The sequence below is a fragment of the Vigna unguiculata genome, chromosome 6 (assembly GCF_037176805.1).
Source record: "Vigna unguiculata cultivar grain cowpea cultivar isolate G323 ecotype 2 chromosome 6, ASM3717680v1, whole genome shotgun sequence".
NCBI lineage: Eukaryota > Viridiplantae > Streptophyta > Magnoliopsida > Fabales > Fabaceae > Vigna > Vigna unguiculata.
In genome coordinates, this window is record NC_140797.1 from 31,159,542 (window position 1) to 31,174,609 (window position 15,068).

General features: G+C 29.7%; 2 protein-coding genes across 2 annotated transcripts; both read right to left on the reverse strand.

Moving 5' to 3' along the window:
• Nucleotides 1-708: 708 nt before the first annotated feature.
• On the reverse strand, nucleotides 709-2,772 carry LOC146885785 (uncharacterized). Its single transcript, XM_085674272.1, has 4 exons — nucleotides 2,643-2,772; nucleotides 2,426-2,561; nucleotides 2,143-2,342; nucleotides 709-2,080 (listed from the first exon to the last, which is right to left on the reverse strand). Exons 1-4 carry the CDS (start codon nucleotides 2,763-2,765, stop codon nucleotides 770-772), a joined length of 1,770 nt encoding a protein of 589 aa, XP_085530398.1. The 5' UTR covers nucleotides 2,766-2,772; the 3' UTR covers nucleotides 709-769.
• Nucleotides 2,773-5,173: 2,401 nt separating this feature from the next.
• On the reverse strand, nucleotides 5,174-6,866 carry LOC146885786 (uncharacterized). Its single transcript, XM_085675094.1, has 3 exons — nucleotides 6,827-6,866; nucleotides 6,544-6,743; nucleotides 5,174-6,481 (listed from the first exon to the last, which is right to left on the reverse strand). Exons 1-3 carry the CDS (start codon nucleotides 6,837-6,839, stop codon nucleotides 5,174-5,176), a joined length of 1,521 nt encoding a protein of 506 aa, XP_085531220.1. The 5' UTR covers nucleotides 6,840-6,866.
• Nucleotides 6,867-15,068: the final 8,202 nt, after the last annotated feature.

Sequence of the window (15,068 nt, forward strand, 5' to 3'; positions counted from 1 at the left end):
ATCCTAATACCAATATTTTTATTTGAGGTATTTTGCTCTTTCAATCTACTATAGTTCAATAGTTAACTTAACATAAGTTTAGTTTCTTAAAACTGAACTATTTTATAGTACAATTCAATTATTATTATGAATAGTTTAGTATATTTTAGTTTAATATAGTACAATTAACTATAGTTTAGTAAATTATGCCCAGCCCTACCAATTATAGAAGACTATGCTTTGGAAGCTATTTTTAAATTGATTACGGAAATTGTAGTAGAAATTTTTTAGTTTGAGTGTTTATTTTTATATCTAAAAGTGGTTGATCGTGACTCATTTATCTTTTAGTAATTTATTATTAGACAATTTAGTAACTATATTATGCTAATAGAAGATTATAACGTTGTGATGAATTAATACCGCATTTTAAACATGTCTAATAATAAGTATGAAAGCTTTAAATTATAATAAAAAGTATAAGCAATAAAAAAATTAGTTCATTAATAAGTTTTATCTATAATCATCAAAACAAGTTCCTTTCCTTTTTAGGCGATAAGATATGCTTTAAGGTAAAAGATCACTTTGAAAATTGAAATAAAATAAGGTCATATTATAAATGAGAAAGACTAAACCTTTAAAAGAAAATTAAATATTAAATTTCATATTATTTGGTTTCATAAATTATCATATGCTTAATTATAATGTGAAATTGATGAAACATTTTGAATATGTACAATTGAAAATTATGATAACCATTCATTTACCACATTGATGAAAATGAGAAACATAATTAACTATTAATTCTTACAAGACTTTCCTTATAAACTACTAATTGCAATCCGTTACTACATGTAACATGCACATTAACCTTAAAATTAAGCTTCTCAATTTTGTGGGTACATAAATTAAACCAAACTAGTTCATCATCATCTGGAGTATTAAAGAGTATATTACCCATATTCCATGTTCCAATAGGGTAAGCAATGCAAGGTGTGGGTCCAAAAACATGGATTTTTGTCCATGTTTCCTTCTTACCAACTTCAACTAAAATATATAGATAAATTGTACGTTCAAAATTTAACATAAAAGCAATTGACCCATTTAAGATCAATAAGTGTCTCCATATGTAATCTGCTTGAGAATTATAAAATATTTCCTCGGGTATGTCTAAAGGTGTCTTGGTGATAATAAAAACCTCATTGCTTAAGTCAAATGATACCAAATATGCTTCCGCAGCTTCATATGGATAACCCAACCAATGACACATTCCCTCGAAGTAGAATTTATCAATATCATCATAGCACACAGGCAAATCGATATCATGTTCGAGTTTCTTCCAAGAGTTCCTTCTTAGGCTATACATCTCTACTATAGTTGCATATTTGGGATCGTAAAAGTCTTCAATAGTAAAAGCGTCATTTAAAGATACATGCTTAATCACCTTATAGTCATCTCTAACAGAGTCATAGCCAAATCCTTGACAATTACGGTTAAGAGGGATACCATATTGTAAAGGCTCAAATGGACTAGGAGGAATGACCTTGAATTCATTGTTTGTCGGGTTCCACAAATACATAGTTTCTCCAACATGTGAGTATATGCAAATAATTCCATTAATACTATAAGAACCCACAATAGAACACAAAGCAGAGTAATCCTCTTGAAATGAATTTGGCCAATCTATTTTTTCCATATTTTGAAACCTCTCATCAGAAACTGAATATAAGGTGGTACGATCTATAGTGAGGCTTAAAAGGATAGATGTGTCATCATAAGAGGAATGATTATTACAAATGAAGTTATTATGAAACAAGTTCATGAAATGAGAATTTTCAAACAAGAGGGTCCATGATCTTTGTAAGCATCCAAATCTCTTGAGGGATTTTAAACACAGTTTAGAAAGAATGGAGAATATAAGACCATTTGGTAAGTGATTCACAAGTCGTTGAGCTATAATTATTTTGTCCCTCTCTTGGTTGTGCAACCAAATGTTAATGAGTTGCCAATGCTCTTTGGTGTTCCATAAGTAAATAGGATAGGAAATGTGCTGACAGTTTTTGACAACGAGATTCTTGATGGTGGTTTCTTCCAAGTACTCCAACTGTTAAATAAAATGAGTGAACAAAAGAATAAAAGAAAATGTGAATGAGTTAATTTGTGAACCTGGTTGTCCTTGAGGAAGAGGGTAATGTTGGTCCCCCTTGAGGGTTGTTGGGTATTGGTGTCCTTGGTAACAATGAAAGATCCATTAGACTGAGATTCCCAGATATATTGATCATGATCATTATGCTTAGAGGTGACGATAACCTTGTGAGCAACCAAATAAGCAGAGTAAAACCCAACTCTCAAACTATCTTCCAAATCTAAAATAAAAACATAGACACATTGCTAAAATTAATGAGGGTGTAACAGAAATGCAACCGAACGCGAAATATTAGTGTCTGACCTGCTTTGGACATGCCAATACCAGTGTCGATGATAGAAAGTGTTTTGTTACCCTTGTGGGGGACCAATCTTATAATCATCCCATCATCTAAAATGTTCTCGTCTATAAGCCTCTCAATTTGAATTTTATCCAAAGCCTGTGTATATATATATAATGATCAATAACACTTATAAGAAAAAAAATAAAAAATATAAAATCAAATTAAAAGATTACATACATTTGAAGCATTATTGATAAGTTCACGAAGGAATATTTCTTTATTAGAATAAAAGGTCTTGTTCATTAGGCTCAACACCTTGCTCATCTTGCCCGGTTGTACAAACATCTCATCGTTGGCCATTACAATTGGTTTGGAATAATGATAAACCAAATGGAGCCAATTCAACAAATCAAATCCACTCATAACTAGATTTATATTCGATTATAAAAACCACTAAATTTTAATCTCTTAATAGAAAACTATTATACACTCTTACTTTTATTATCTAATGCAAACATCTAATCATTGACCATTACAATTGGTTTGAAATAATAACCAACCAAATCCATGCAATTCAACAAAACAGAACCACTCATAACCATTTTTATATCCATTTATCACAACTGCCAAGTTTTAGTTTTTTAAAAGAAAAACATCATACACTTTTACTTTTTATTATTTAATTTAAAAAACATTAAGTATTTCTTAATATTAATTAATTTTTAAAGTTATTAATAAAGCATTATCATGATCACTTTCTTTTTTTCTTAAATGTTTTTTTTTTAATTTTGAAATTTTAATTTTGAAATATAATTTAACTTTGTTTCAAGTGTTTAATTAAGTCATTATAGAGTATGAGCTCGTGTAATGCACAAATATTTGATCTTATTATTGCAGGAACGTTTTTGACTTTCTATAATGCTCTCCTAAAAGCTTAATGAATCTTTATTAATGTAGTTTCTTTTATTGTTTGTGTATTTCTATTACTTGTGATTCATTGTTTTCAAAACAAACTCCACGAAGAGATAAATGTTGTGAAATGAGGATGGGATGCTCAAGTTCTTGGTGAAGCCTCTCATAAGTTCAGATTTTTGCTTGCAAGTAAAATGTCTTTGTTCAAATCATTAATAGGATTTTCCATAATATTGTAATTTATGGAAATCCATAATATTTCTAGCTGCTTATTTTGTTATTAATGGTGAATGATGGAACTATGTAATACATGAGAATTATGAATTACTAACTTCCTTGCCAACATTGTAGGGTGATGAATGTAAGTACCCTTGTTCTCGTCTAATCATTCCGACAAATTCAGTTAGCTCTATCAAAACATACTTTTTTTATTCTTTGCATTTTAAATGAAAATTGAGCTTTCTGAAATCAAAATTAATATTTTTTTTAACATTTGTATTAATTAATATTTGTGTGAAAAATGTTATAGAAAGTTTATGAAGTTCTAAAATTAATATTTTAAGAATTTTTTAAAATAAAATCTCTTTAAAAAAGTTGATGCCACATAATAAATATTTTAAAACTAAAAAATAATATTACATAAGATTTTAAAATAAAAAAAGGGTTAAATATGTCTTTGGTCCGTCAAGTTTCAGCGAAATTTGGAATTAGTCCCTCATCAAAAAATTTGACCAATTTAGTCCTTCATCTTTCAAAATGCATGAATTTATTCCTTTTAACCAAATTTTGTTAAGTTTATCTGACGTTTCAAGCGCATTTCATGATAGTATTTAAATTATTTACACTGTTTGACACATTTTTTGCTTCAATGTTAACTTAAATACTATCATAAAATGTGCTTGAAACGTAAGATAAACTTAACAAAATTTGGTTAAAAGGACTAGATTCATACATTTTGAAAGATGAAGGACTAAATTGGTATAAAGTTTTGATGAGGGACTAATTCCAAAATTCACTAAAACTTGAAGGACCTAAAACATATTTAACCCATAAAAAAATACGTTAGTACCAATATTTATCCTAATACCAATATTTTTATTTGAGGTATTTTTGCTCTTTCAATCTACTATAGTTCAATAGTTAACTTAGTTAACTTAACATAAGTTTAGTTTCTTAAAACTGAACTATTTTATAGTACAGTTCAATTATTATTATGAATAGTTTAGTATATTTTAGTTTAATATAGTACAATTAACTATAGTTTAGTAAATTATGTCCAGCCCTACCAATTATAGAAAACTATGCTCTGGAAGCTATTTTTAAATTGATTACGGAAATTGTAGTAGAAATTTTTTAGTTTGAGTGTTTATTTTTATATCTAAAAGTGGTTGATCGTGACTCATTTATCTTTTAGTAATTTATTATTAGACAATTTAGTAACTATATTATGCTAATAGAAGATTATAACGTTGTGATGAATTAATACCGCATTTTAAACATGTCTAATAATAAGTATGAAAGCTTTAAATTATAATAAAAAGTATAAGCAATAAAAAAATTAGTTCATTAATAAGTTTTATCTATAATCATCAAAACAAGTTCCTTTCCTTTTTAGGCGATAACATATGCTTTAAGGTAAAAGATCACTTTGAAAATTGAAATAAAATAAGGTCATATTATAAATGAGAAAGACTAAACCTTTAAAAGAAAATTAAATATTAAATTTCATATTATTTGGTTTCATAAATTATCATATGCTTAATTATAATGTGAAATTGATGAAACATTTTGAATATGTACAATTGAAAATTATGATAACCATTCATTTACCACTTTGATGAAAATGAGAAACATAATTAACTATTCATTCTTACAAGACTTTCCTTATAAACTACTAATTGCAATCCCTTACTACATTTAACATCCTCATTAACCTTAAAATTAAGCTTCTCAATTTTGTGGGTACATAAATTAAACCAAACTAGTTCATCATCATCCGGAGTATAAAAGAGTATATTACCCATATTCCATGTTCCAATAGGGTAAGCAATGGAAGGTGTGGGTCCAAAAACATGGATTTTTGTCCATGTTTCCTTCTTACCAACTTCAACTAAAATATATAGATAAATTGTACGTTCAAAATTTAACATAAAAGCAATTGACCCATTTAAGATCAATAAGTGTCTCCATATGTAATCTGCTTGAGAATTATAAAATATTTCCTCGGGTATGTCTAAAGGTGTCTTGGTGATAATGAAAACCTCATTGCTTAAGTCAAATGATACCAAATATGCTTCCGCAAGTTCACATGGATAACCCAACCAATGACACATTCCCTCGAAGTAGAATTTATCAATATCCTCATAGCACACAGGCAAATCGATATCATGTTCGAGTTTCTTCCAAGAGTTCCTTCTTAGGCTATACATCTCTACTATAGTTGCATATTTGGGATCGTAAAAGTCTTCAATAAAAGCGTCATTTAAAGATACATGCTTAATCACCTTATAGTCATCTCTAACAGAGTCATAGCCAAATCCTTGACATTTATGGTCAAGAGGGATACCATATTGTAAAGGCTCAAATGGACTAGGAGGAATGACCTTAAATTCATTGTTTGTCGGATTCCACAAATATATAGTTTCTCCAACATGTGAGTATATGCAAATAATTCCATTAATACTATAAGAACCCACAATAGAACACAAAGAAGAGTAATCCTCTTGAAATGAATTTGGCCAATCTATTTTTTCCATATTTTGAAACCTCTCATCAGAAACTGAACATAAGGTGGTACGATCTATAGTGAGGCTTAAAAGGAGAGATGTGTCATCATAGGAGGAATGATTATTACAAATGAAGTTATTATGAAATAAGTTCATGAAATGAGAATTTTCAAACAAGAGGGTCCATGATCTTTGTAAGCATCCAAATCTCTTGAGGGATTTTAAACACAGTTTAGAAAGAATGGAGAATATAAGATCATTTGGTAAGTGATTCACAAGTCGTTGAGCTATAATTATTTTGTCCCTCTCTTGGTTGTGCAACCAAATGTTAATGAGTTGCCAATGCTCTTTGGTGTTCCATAAGTAAATAGGATAGGAAATGTGCTGACAGTTTTTGACAACGAGATTCTTGATGGTGGTTTCTTCCAAGTACTCCAACTGTTAAAGAAAATGAGTGAACAAAAGAATAAAAGAACATGTGAATGAGTTAATTTGTGAACCTGGTTGTCCTTGAGGAAGAGGGTAATGTTGGTCCCCCTTGAGGGTTGTTGGGTATTGGTGTCCTTGGTAACAATGAAAGAGCCATTAGACAGAGATTCCCAGATATATTGATCATGATCATTATGCTTAGAGGTGACGATAACCTTGTGAGCAACCAAATAAGCAGAGTAAAACCCAACTCCCAAACTATCTTCCAAATCTAAAATAAAAACATAGACACATTGCTAAAATTAATGAGGGTGTAACAGAAATGCAACCGAACAAGAAATATTAGTGTCTGACCTGCTTTGGACATGCCAATACCAGTGTCAATGATAGAAAGTGTTTTGTTATATATATATAATGATCAATAACACTTATAAGAAAAAAAATGTGTCTATGTAAAATCTAATTAAAAGATTACATACATTTGAAGCATTATTGATAAGTTCACGAAGGAATATTTCTTTATTAGAATAAAAGGTCTTGTTCATTGGGCTCAACACCTTGCTCATCTTGCCCGGTCGTACAAACATCTCATCGTTGGCCATTACAATTGGTTTGGAATAATGATAAACGAAATGGAGCCAATTCAACAAATCAAATCCACTCATAACTAGATTTATATTCGATTATAAAAACCACTAAATTTTAATCTCTTAATAGAAAACTATCATACACTCTTACTTTTATTATCTAATGCAAACATCTAATCATTGACCATTACAATTGGTTTGAAATAATAACCAACCAAATCCATGCAATTCAACAAAACAGAACCACTCATAACCATTTTTATATCCATTTATCACAACTGCCAAGTTTTAGTTTTTTAAAAGAAAAACATCATACACTTTTACTTTTTATTATTTAATTTAAAAAACATTAAGTATTTCTTAATATTAATTAATTTTTAAAGTTATTAATAAAGCATTATCATGATCACTTTCTTTTTTTCTTAAATGTTTTTTTTTTTAATTTTGAAATTTTAATTTTGAAATATTATTTAACTTTGTTTCAAGTGTTTAATTAAGTCATTATAGAGTATGAGCTCGTGTAATGCACAGATATTTGATCTTATTATTGCAGGAACGTTTTTGACTTTCTATAATGCTCTCCTAAAAGCTTAATGAATCTTTATTAATGTAGTTTCTTTTATTGTTTGTGTATTTCTATTACTTGTGATTCATTGTTTTCAAAACAAACTCCACGAAGAGATAAATGTTGTGAAATGAGGATGGGATGCTCAAGTTCTTGGTGAAGCCTCTCATAAGTTCAGATTTTTGCTTGCAAGTAAAATGTCTTTGTTCAAATCATTAATAGGATTTTCCATAATATTGTAATTTATGGAAATCCATAATATTTCTAGCTGCTTATTTTGTTATTAATGGTGAATGATGGAACTATGTAATACATGAGAATTATGAATTACTAACTTCCTTGCCAACATTGTAGGGTGATGAATGTAAGTACCCTTGTTCTCGTCTAATCAATCCGACAAATTCAGTTAGCTCTATCAAAACATACTTTTTTTATTCTTTGCATTTTAAATGAAAATTGAGCTTTCTGAAATGAAAATTAATTTGAAGCCTTTCCTGCTTTTCTTCTCTAGCTGTTTGTTAAAGGGTGTATTGTCCTCATTTATACGTACTTCTTAAGTTAATCATTGTTGGTCTCTTTTGTTTTGGATTCAGCAATTCAAGCTCTTTTTGAATGTTTGGGTTTGTTAAAGACTTATGTCGTTCTATTGTACCTTATAAGACTAAAGAAAATTAGGAAAGGAAATAATACATGAATACCAAGTTCCTCACTAGCAAACATACCTCACCTCTCTGTTAAGACAAAATGTGCAGAAAATAACTTTGGAGTTCAGGCACAAATCTGAAAATAAATTAGTTGGAACATATTATGGAGAAGATAGTGGAAGTGGTTGAAGGCTTGAAGTTTGTGTATATGTGTATTTACTTCTGTGATGATTGGTATATTTCTTAGTTGGAACGTGGTTGAAGGCTTGAAGACAACACAAGGAGCAGTAAATTTAATCTGCTTCATGAAGGTGATCACTTTTCATCAATCATATCTGTTTGGTAGCAATAGTGGTTAACAAAATTCCTTATAACTGTAGGAGTTAATGGAATCGGGGATGTTTATGTTGTGCAATTACTCACTCGATTTGGTAAGGTTTTATTAACTCTGTCTTATTTTATCCAAAAGGTCAAATTGTCTTAAGTAGATGATTCTCATCTAGTGTTTTATTAGCTTAAATTATCTATAGTGTTGCAGATGTAACAATACTTTATTTGGATTGTTTTCCCTTTTCAATGATGTTCTTGTTCTGTCTATAAATTATTTTAAAAATTATTGATGTGGTATGAAATTATGGGAAATTATGATAGGTGGTACTAGCAATAGGAAAGATTTGTTATGAAATTCCATCAATATTTGGTAGATATATGCTTTGTTGTCCTCCTCCATCCAAAAGAGGAAATTTTTTAATACAGGGCTTGCTAGCAAGAAAAACTTGAATTTGTTAAAATAATGCTAGAAAAATTATGAGTATACTTAATACCAAGGTCCAAATTAATGTTCTATCTATATGGTATCCCTTTTTCGTTGTCTCACAGTTCTTTATCAAGCATTATTTACTATAGGATAAACTTCGGAATTCACAAAAATATTCCTCAAATAAGGAATGAGATTTATGTTATTTAGTGAGTTTGATATTTGGCTGTGTTGGCATAATGCATCAAAAACCTTTTCTCTTTGATTTCTTAATATCAATTTTCATTTTTTACAGCCTCAATATTACTGGATAGGAAATGATGTATAACTTGGTTTCATGGCTACTGCAAGGTATATTCATTCCACTTTCTAGTGTTCACTCTATTCTTTTGTTTTCTTTCCTCACTAGGAGCTTTTAAATATTAGATATTGTATACAGGTTAATCATTTCTTAACACTACTAAAATATTTAATTTTAACGAAGGTTTACCTGATATTTATGTCCTTCAAATTTTTTTATGTGAAAACATAAATAACACCTAAAAGAACTTTTATACAATGAGACTCTTTATGAAGTTTGATTGGAAACTACTGCATATTGAGAATAAATGTAGAACTGAAAATGGTTAAAGAATATTTTTAGTAGTATATCACAAATTAATAATCTTAATACGTGATACAATATTAGTTAACTTTATAGTATTTCTCCTAATGCCACTTTATGCACATTCAACTAAATATATATATATATATATATATATATATATATATATATATATATATATATATATATATATATATTAATTGAATGTGTATAATATTCTACTTTTTTGTGTAATATTTTACAAATACATATATAAGAGATAACTTTGACAATTATCTCATATTTTACCATCATGTCCACATATATATGATAACTACTATGTACTTTGTCTTTGTGTTCTGTTTCTCTAAAATGATAAATCATCATTGTTTATATATTTTATACTAGTTTCTTAAATAGTGGTTAACTATCTAATCAAACCTTTTTGTCAGGAATGCTGAAAAGTTTGGAAAGATCTTCGGCCAAGAAAACATGTAATCAAATAAATTCCATAGAAGGTGGGTTCATGTGGTAGTTATTATAAGTTAGCATTGGGTGAAATATGAAATATATTTGAAGATTTTTTGTCATAAATTACTTACCTTCATATACTTCATACAACGAGTTTGCTCGAGATAAAAATGTTATCTTTTTCTTGATATTACTAACAGAGAGACTAATAAAGATATTTTGTGTTATTATTATGGGTTTTAATCATACAAAGGGATGAAACAATCAAACAGCCACTAGCAACAAGAACAAAACATTGGTCCTCCAACATTCTGTAAAATTTGAACATGAGATTGAGTGTGGTGGAGGTTACATCAAGCTTCTCTTTGGATTTGTTAATCAAAAGAAGTTTGGTGGGGATACACCTTATATGTATGTTCCTTATTCCATGTTTTCTACTTTGTTTTTCTTCTTGGTTTATGTCAAATGAACGAATAGTAAATCTGCAACCTAAATAAGTTAACTTAATGGTGCCTATAGCTCATTACACAATCATACAAACTGTTGAGATATAAAACATGTCTACTAATGAGTGAACCTTATTACACAGAAGATTCAACATCAGTATTTCATACTTTAATATTTTGATAATATTTTGTTTTTGTTTATTTTTATTTTTATACTTAAAATTTTTCGCTAAATTTGAGTGATTCCACTGTTAAATATGTATTTGACATATGATGTGACACTACAAAAAAATATGTCAATACCGACGTTTATTTTTGTAATTTACGTCATTTTTAACTGTCTTTATTTACTTGAGTGAGGGTTTCCTGAAATGTCGTAATTCTTGCTGTCACAAGGTATAATATAGCAGTTATAGATGAACCGCCGCAACAACTGTCATTTTATACAACGTATAAAGTGGCGGTTTAAAGAGGCAAAAAGCATAAGTTAAAATTGATGTAATATTTTTACTGGATGACAAATATAATGTGAAAAACAACGCTTTAAACTGACACTATTATCATTATATTATGACATTTTTAAATGTCACCAGTTCAATTAATTAGAATTAATTCTGATATTAATTACGTCATTATCAAATGTATCATGTGACGTAATTTTAATATTTAATTATTTATTCATTTTTAATATTTCTTATACTTTCATAATTCGATAAAATTATTTTTTCATGATAATTTAAAAAATATAAAAAATTATAGCACTATCAAATAGAAATTGATAAACTAAATTGATTCATTGTCAATATAACATAACTACACCAAAGTACCAATTCAAGCATTTGAAAAAAAAAGACAACATTAAGAGTACCAAAATATTCAAGCATCTAAGAAAAAAAGACAACATTAGAAGTCCTAAGTCTAAGGTGCTTTGCTTCTACCACTTGATCCTAGTATTTCATGCGGAGATGGCACACCACTTTCAATATTTGGTGCCTGCAATGAAGAAATAATATAGTATATATGAGTAAGTGAAATTGAAATAAATTATGACATCCACACAGTAAGTTTAAGTAATTTACTAATGTAAATTATAACTAATGTAAATTATGAAATAAGCTGGACAAAGTTTGCAGCAGCTTTAACTTGCAAGTTGTCCAAGTTTTATCCTATACAAATAGAGAAGGTATATATGAAATTGGAGTTCATGCCATGTAATATCTGATTAGAGAGAAAAAATTGCTGCAGATCCTTACAAACAATAACACCAATAATGTACCAACATAAATAACTAGTATGCAGAACCACAAAAAAAAAAATGTATTTGTTAATAAATTTCAGTCAAAAATTACAGATTATGATCACAAAAAAATAACCATGTTTCAGAACATGAAAAAATGCTGAAATCATAACTAATCACAAGCACCAAGCAACCAAATTTTTTGCAGAACCACACCAAGGCAGACACAAAATTTAACTATACTACTTAAATATGAGAAATTTAAGAATAATGTCATCAGCAATTCAAACATGTACCTAAATGTACCAACATTTTTGCACCAACCATGTGTCAAAAATATTAGCTTATAGTAGATAATAGGAAGAGTGGTTACCCAATCATTTATAATGGAGAAGAAAACAAATCATGGATAGTGTGCTTAAGATCACATATCTTCATATACTCCAAAATCACAGGAAGGAAAAAACAAAATAACCAGCACCAAACAAGCTAAACTAATATCAATATTAACACAAGAAATGCCTTCTCTAGGGCACAAACAAATTATTCAAAATTCCAACAGAAACCTTAAATGGACTAAACTAAAGATAGGGTAATTAATTCTACATAAGTGAAAAGTATAAGCCAATGATCACTTTTCATTGACATGATATGAATGGTGTATGATTCAAAACCTCACAACACTAAGAAAAAGGTCTAGTATAAAAACGTGATTGCATTCTTCATATTAGTTAATGAACACTATCATACCATGCCACAAACAATCTTATGCTTCATGCACTTTTCAGATGTAGCAAACACAGGTAACAAATGAATAAATAAATATATTATATATATAAAATGTATTGCAATCCACATGACATAATCGTCCAATATATAAAACACTTTCAGACAACTAAAATGGGGAAGCATGTGCAGGGGAAATCAATAAGGTGTAGTTATTGGTAATGGAAGTTTAGTAGTTTAGCAGACGAAAATCGAGCAATAGAAGAATTAAATAGCCCTAATTTCAGTTGGAGCAATGCAAACCATAACATTATTGAATCCATTGTTTCCTACTCAAAAGGGGCATGATAAATGTATTTTGACCACAAATCAAGCAGAAAACCAGCACCCAACAAAAAAAAAGAAAATAAAATATTGGAAGTGAAATTCGGAGGCAGAACCGGAAGTGGTTTTGTTCTACGAAGAATGTATTTCGAGCTTCAGTGTGGTGGAGACAACTGGTGCGAGTTCCTCACCCTTCGATGTCAAACTGGCGTTATCCACCGCACGAACCCTAATCGTACAATTGGTCACTCAAATCAAAAATAGGCAAGAGTAAATTCAAAAAGGCAACACTAATTTGATGAATGTCATACCAGAAATAGAAAAGGAGTGGACTGAGGCGCAAATGCGAGCAATCGAACCTTTCTCCTTCAGAACGAGGTTGAAGAACCCAATGAGCAAATGCGAACGGAGGCAATGGTGGACTGAGGCGCAAATGGAGGTGCGAACACAGATTGAGAAGGAAGGAGAAAGGAGAAACAGGCGAAATGGAGAGGTGAGTGAACAAAGAGGTGAGTGAACGAAGAGGTGAGTGAATGAAGAGGTGAGTGAACGGAGATGTGAGTGAACGAAGTGATTTAGGGTGAAATGAAGGAGAAAGGAGAAAGAGGCGAACGCAGAGCTGAGTGAACGCAAAGAGTGAGAGTGAAGTGATCTGGGTTTGAGTAATTTAGGTGTCAGTGACTCTCGAAAGTTAAGAAAATATTAAATTGTTGAGTGGGAAAATGAAATAGAAAAGAGAGGGAACAAAGTTTTACCAAAAAAAAGGAGTATCGAGACAAAAGTGGGACAGAAAATAATTTCATAAAATTATAAAAATAATGTTTTATATAAAGTGGCATTTCAAAATGACATAATTTTAAATAATAATATGACAATGTAAAAGATGGTGGTTAGAAATGCCATATTATACATTTACATTATGGTTGTTGTCAAACTGACGTATTATACTGCAAAAAGCGACAGTTTTAATTAACCGTTGTATTAAAAACATCGTTATATACATGATTTCTTGTAGTGATTATAACCTATTGAATGATGAACATAAATATCTCTCTTTTTATACCAATTGAATGAAATGTGTACATATATATTCAGACTCAGTTTGAACAGAAATGAAACTCTATATAGTTTATTCTTTGTCAATATACAATCTTTCAATGTGGTTGCCATTGCCTTGCTTTTCTTCTTGATAAACTCTCACGATTTGACCAGCTTCTAGATGTTATTAACAAGATAAAGTATAACCTTGATGATCGAGGGATAATTCTTTCAGTTGGAATCCATCTGATCTTAAAATGATGGCACTTCCTCCTTGCCACATGTTTGTGCAGGTTTGCAGCTATATTTGGGTTTATCTTAGAATAACTATCTCTTTCTCTCATTTACCTTTCATGAAGTTTTTTCAACAAAAAAAATCCTGCAGTTTTACGTAGAAAATGGGGAATTATCGTGTCAAATGTATCAGCAATCTGCGGACATGGGCCTGGGTGCCATTTACTAATGCAACAATTATCTTACCATTCACAGAAGTAGCATTGGTAATTGCGTACTATGTTTATCATAAAAGCTAAGCTCAATGAATTAGTTGTTATGTTTATGTGCAACAACATTGCAAATTTTGTAAAAGAAAACGTAGTTCTTTACTGAACATTTTTAGGATTAGAGATAAATATGTAAAGCTCAAGAAAAGTGTCCATTTAAATTTTCAGTTCTTTTTCTACCATCAACAATATTGTGAACCATGTGGTGCAAGAGCCAAAGATCAACACATATGCCAACTTTAGAGATGATGTACTACCTCACATTAAAAAGCTTGGCTATAATGTTGTCCAGAATATGGCCATCCAAGAACATTCTTATTATGCCAGACAAGCTTTGTGCTTTCAGGTCAATCTCCCATAAAATTTCTTGATAGACCAGCTTACGAGTCAGGTTTATAAGTGTACCTTGTACTAAATCTTAACATTGATAACTACTTTGACTCATTATGTATAATCTCACTTGTTTGAGGCCGAATTAGCATAGCTTCTGCTTAAACATGCATTTTTGCTTACCTCAAATCTCCTTCTAGCAAATAAAAATTCTTAAGAGAATAGCCACAAGATCTTTTTGTTGTCATTCATCATATTTTGATCCTCTACTAATAGAATATTAAGTGGAAAAGACGTGATATTTTTATATCTTCGGTTTTCTTCTATCGAATATAACTTTATATATAATAATTGGAATTTTAATCTTAAGAATACTAAAGTTAGC

What these genes read in the sequence shown, in the direction of transcription:
- LOC146885786 (XM_085675094.1), bottom strand. An exon ending in TCTTCCTCAAGGACAACCAG is followed by an intron (nt 6,482 to 6,543) that starts GTTCACAAATTA and finishes TTTCTTTAACAG; the next exon opens with TTGGAGTACTTGGAAGAAAC.
- LOC146885785 (XM_085674272.1), bottom strand. Translation starts at nt 2,765, where the DNA reads ATGGCCAACGATGAGATGTTTGTACAACCGGGCAAGATGAGCAAGGTG. An exon ending in TTATCAATAATGCTTCAAAT is followed by an intron (nt 2,562 to 2,642) that starts GTATGTAATCTT and finishes ATATATACACAG; the next exon opens with GCTTTGGATAAAATTCAAAT. An exon ending in TCTTCCTCAAGGACAACCAG is followed by an intron (nt 2,081 to 2,142) that starts GTTCACAAATTA and finishes TTTATTTAACAG; the next exon opens with TTGGAGTACTTGGAAGAAAC.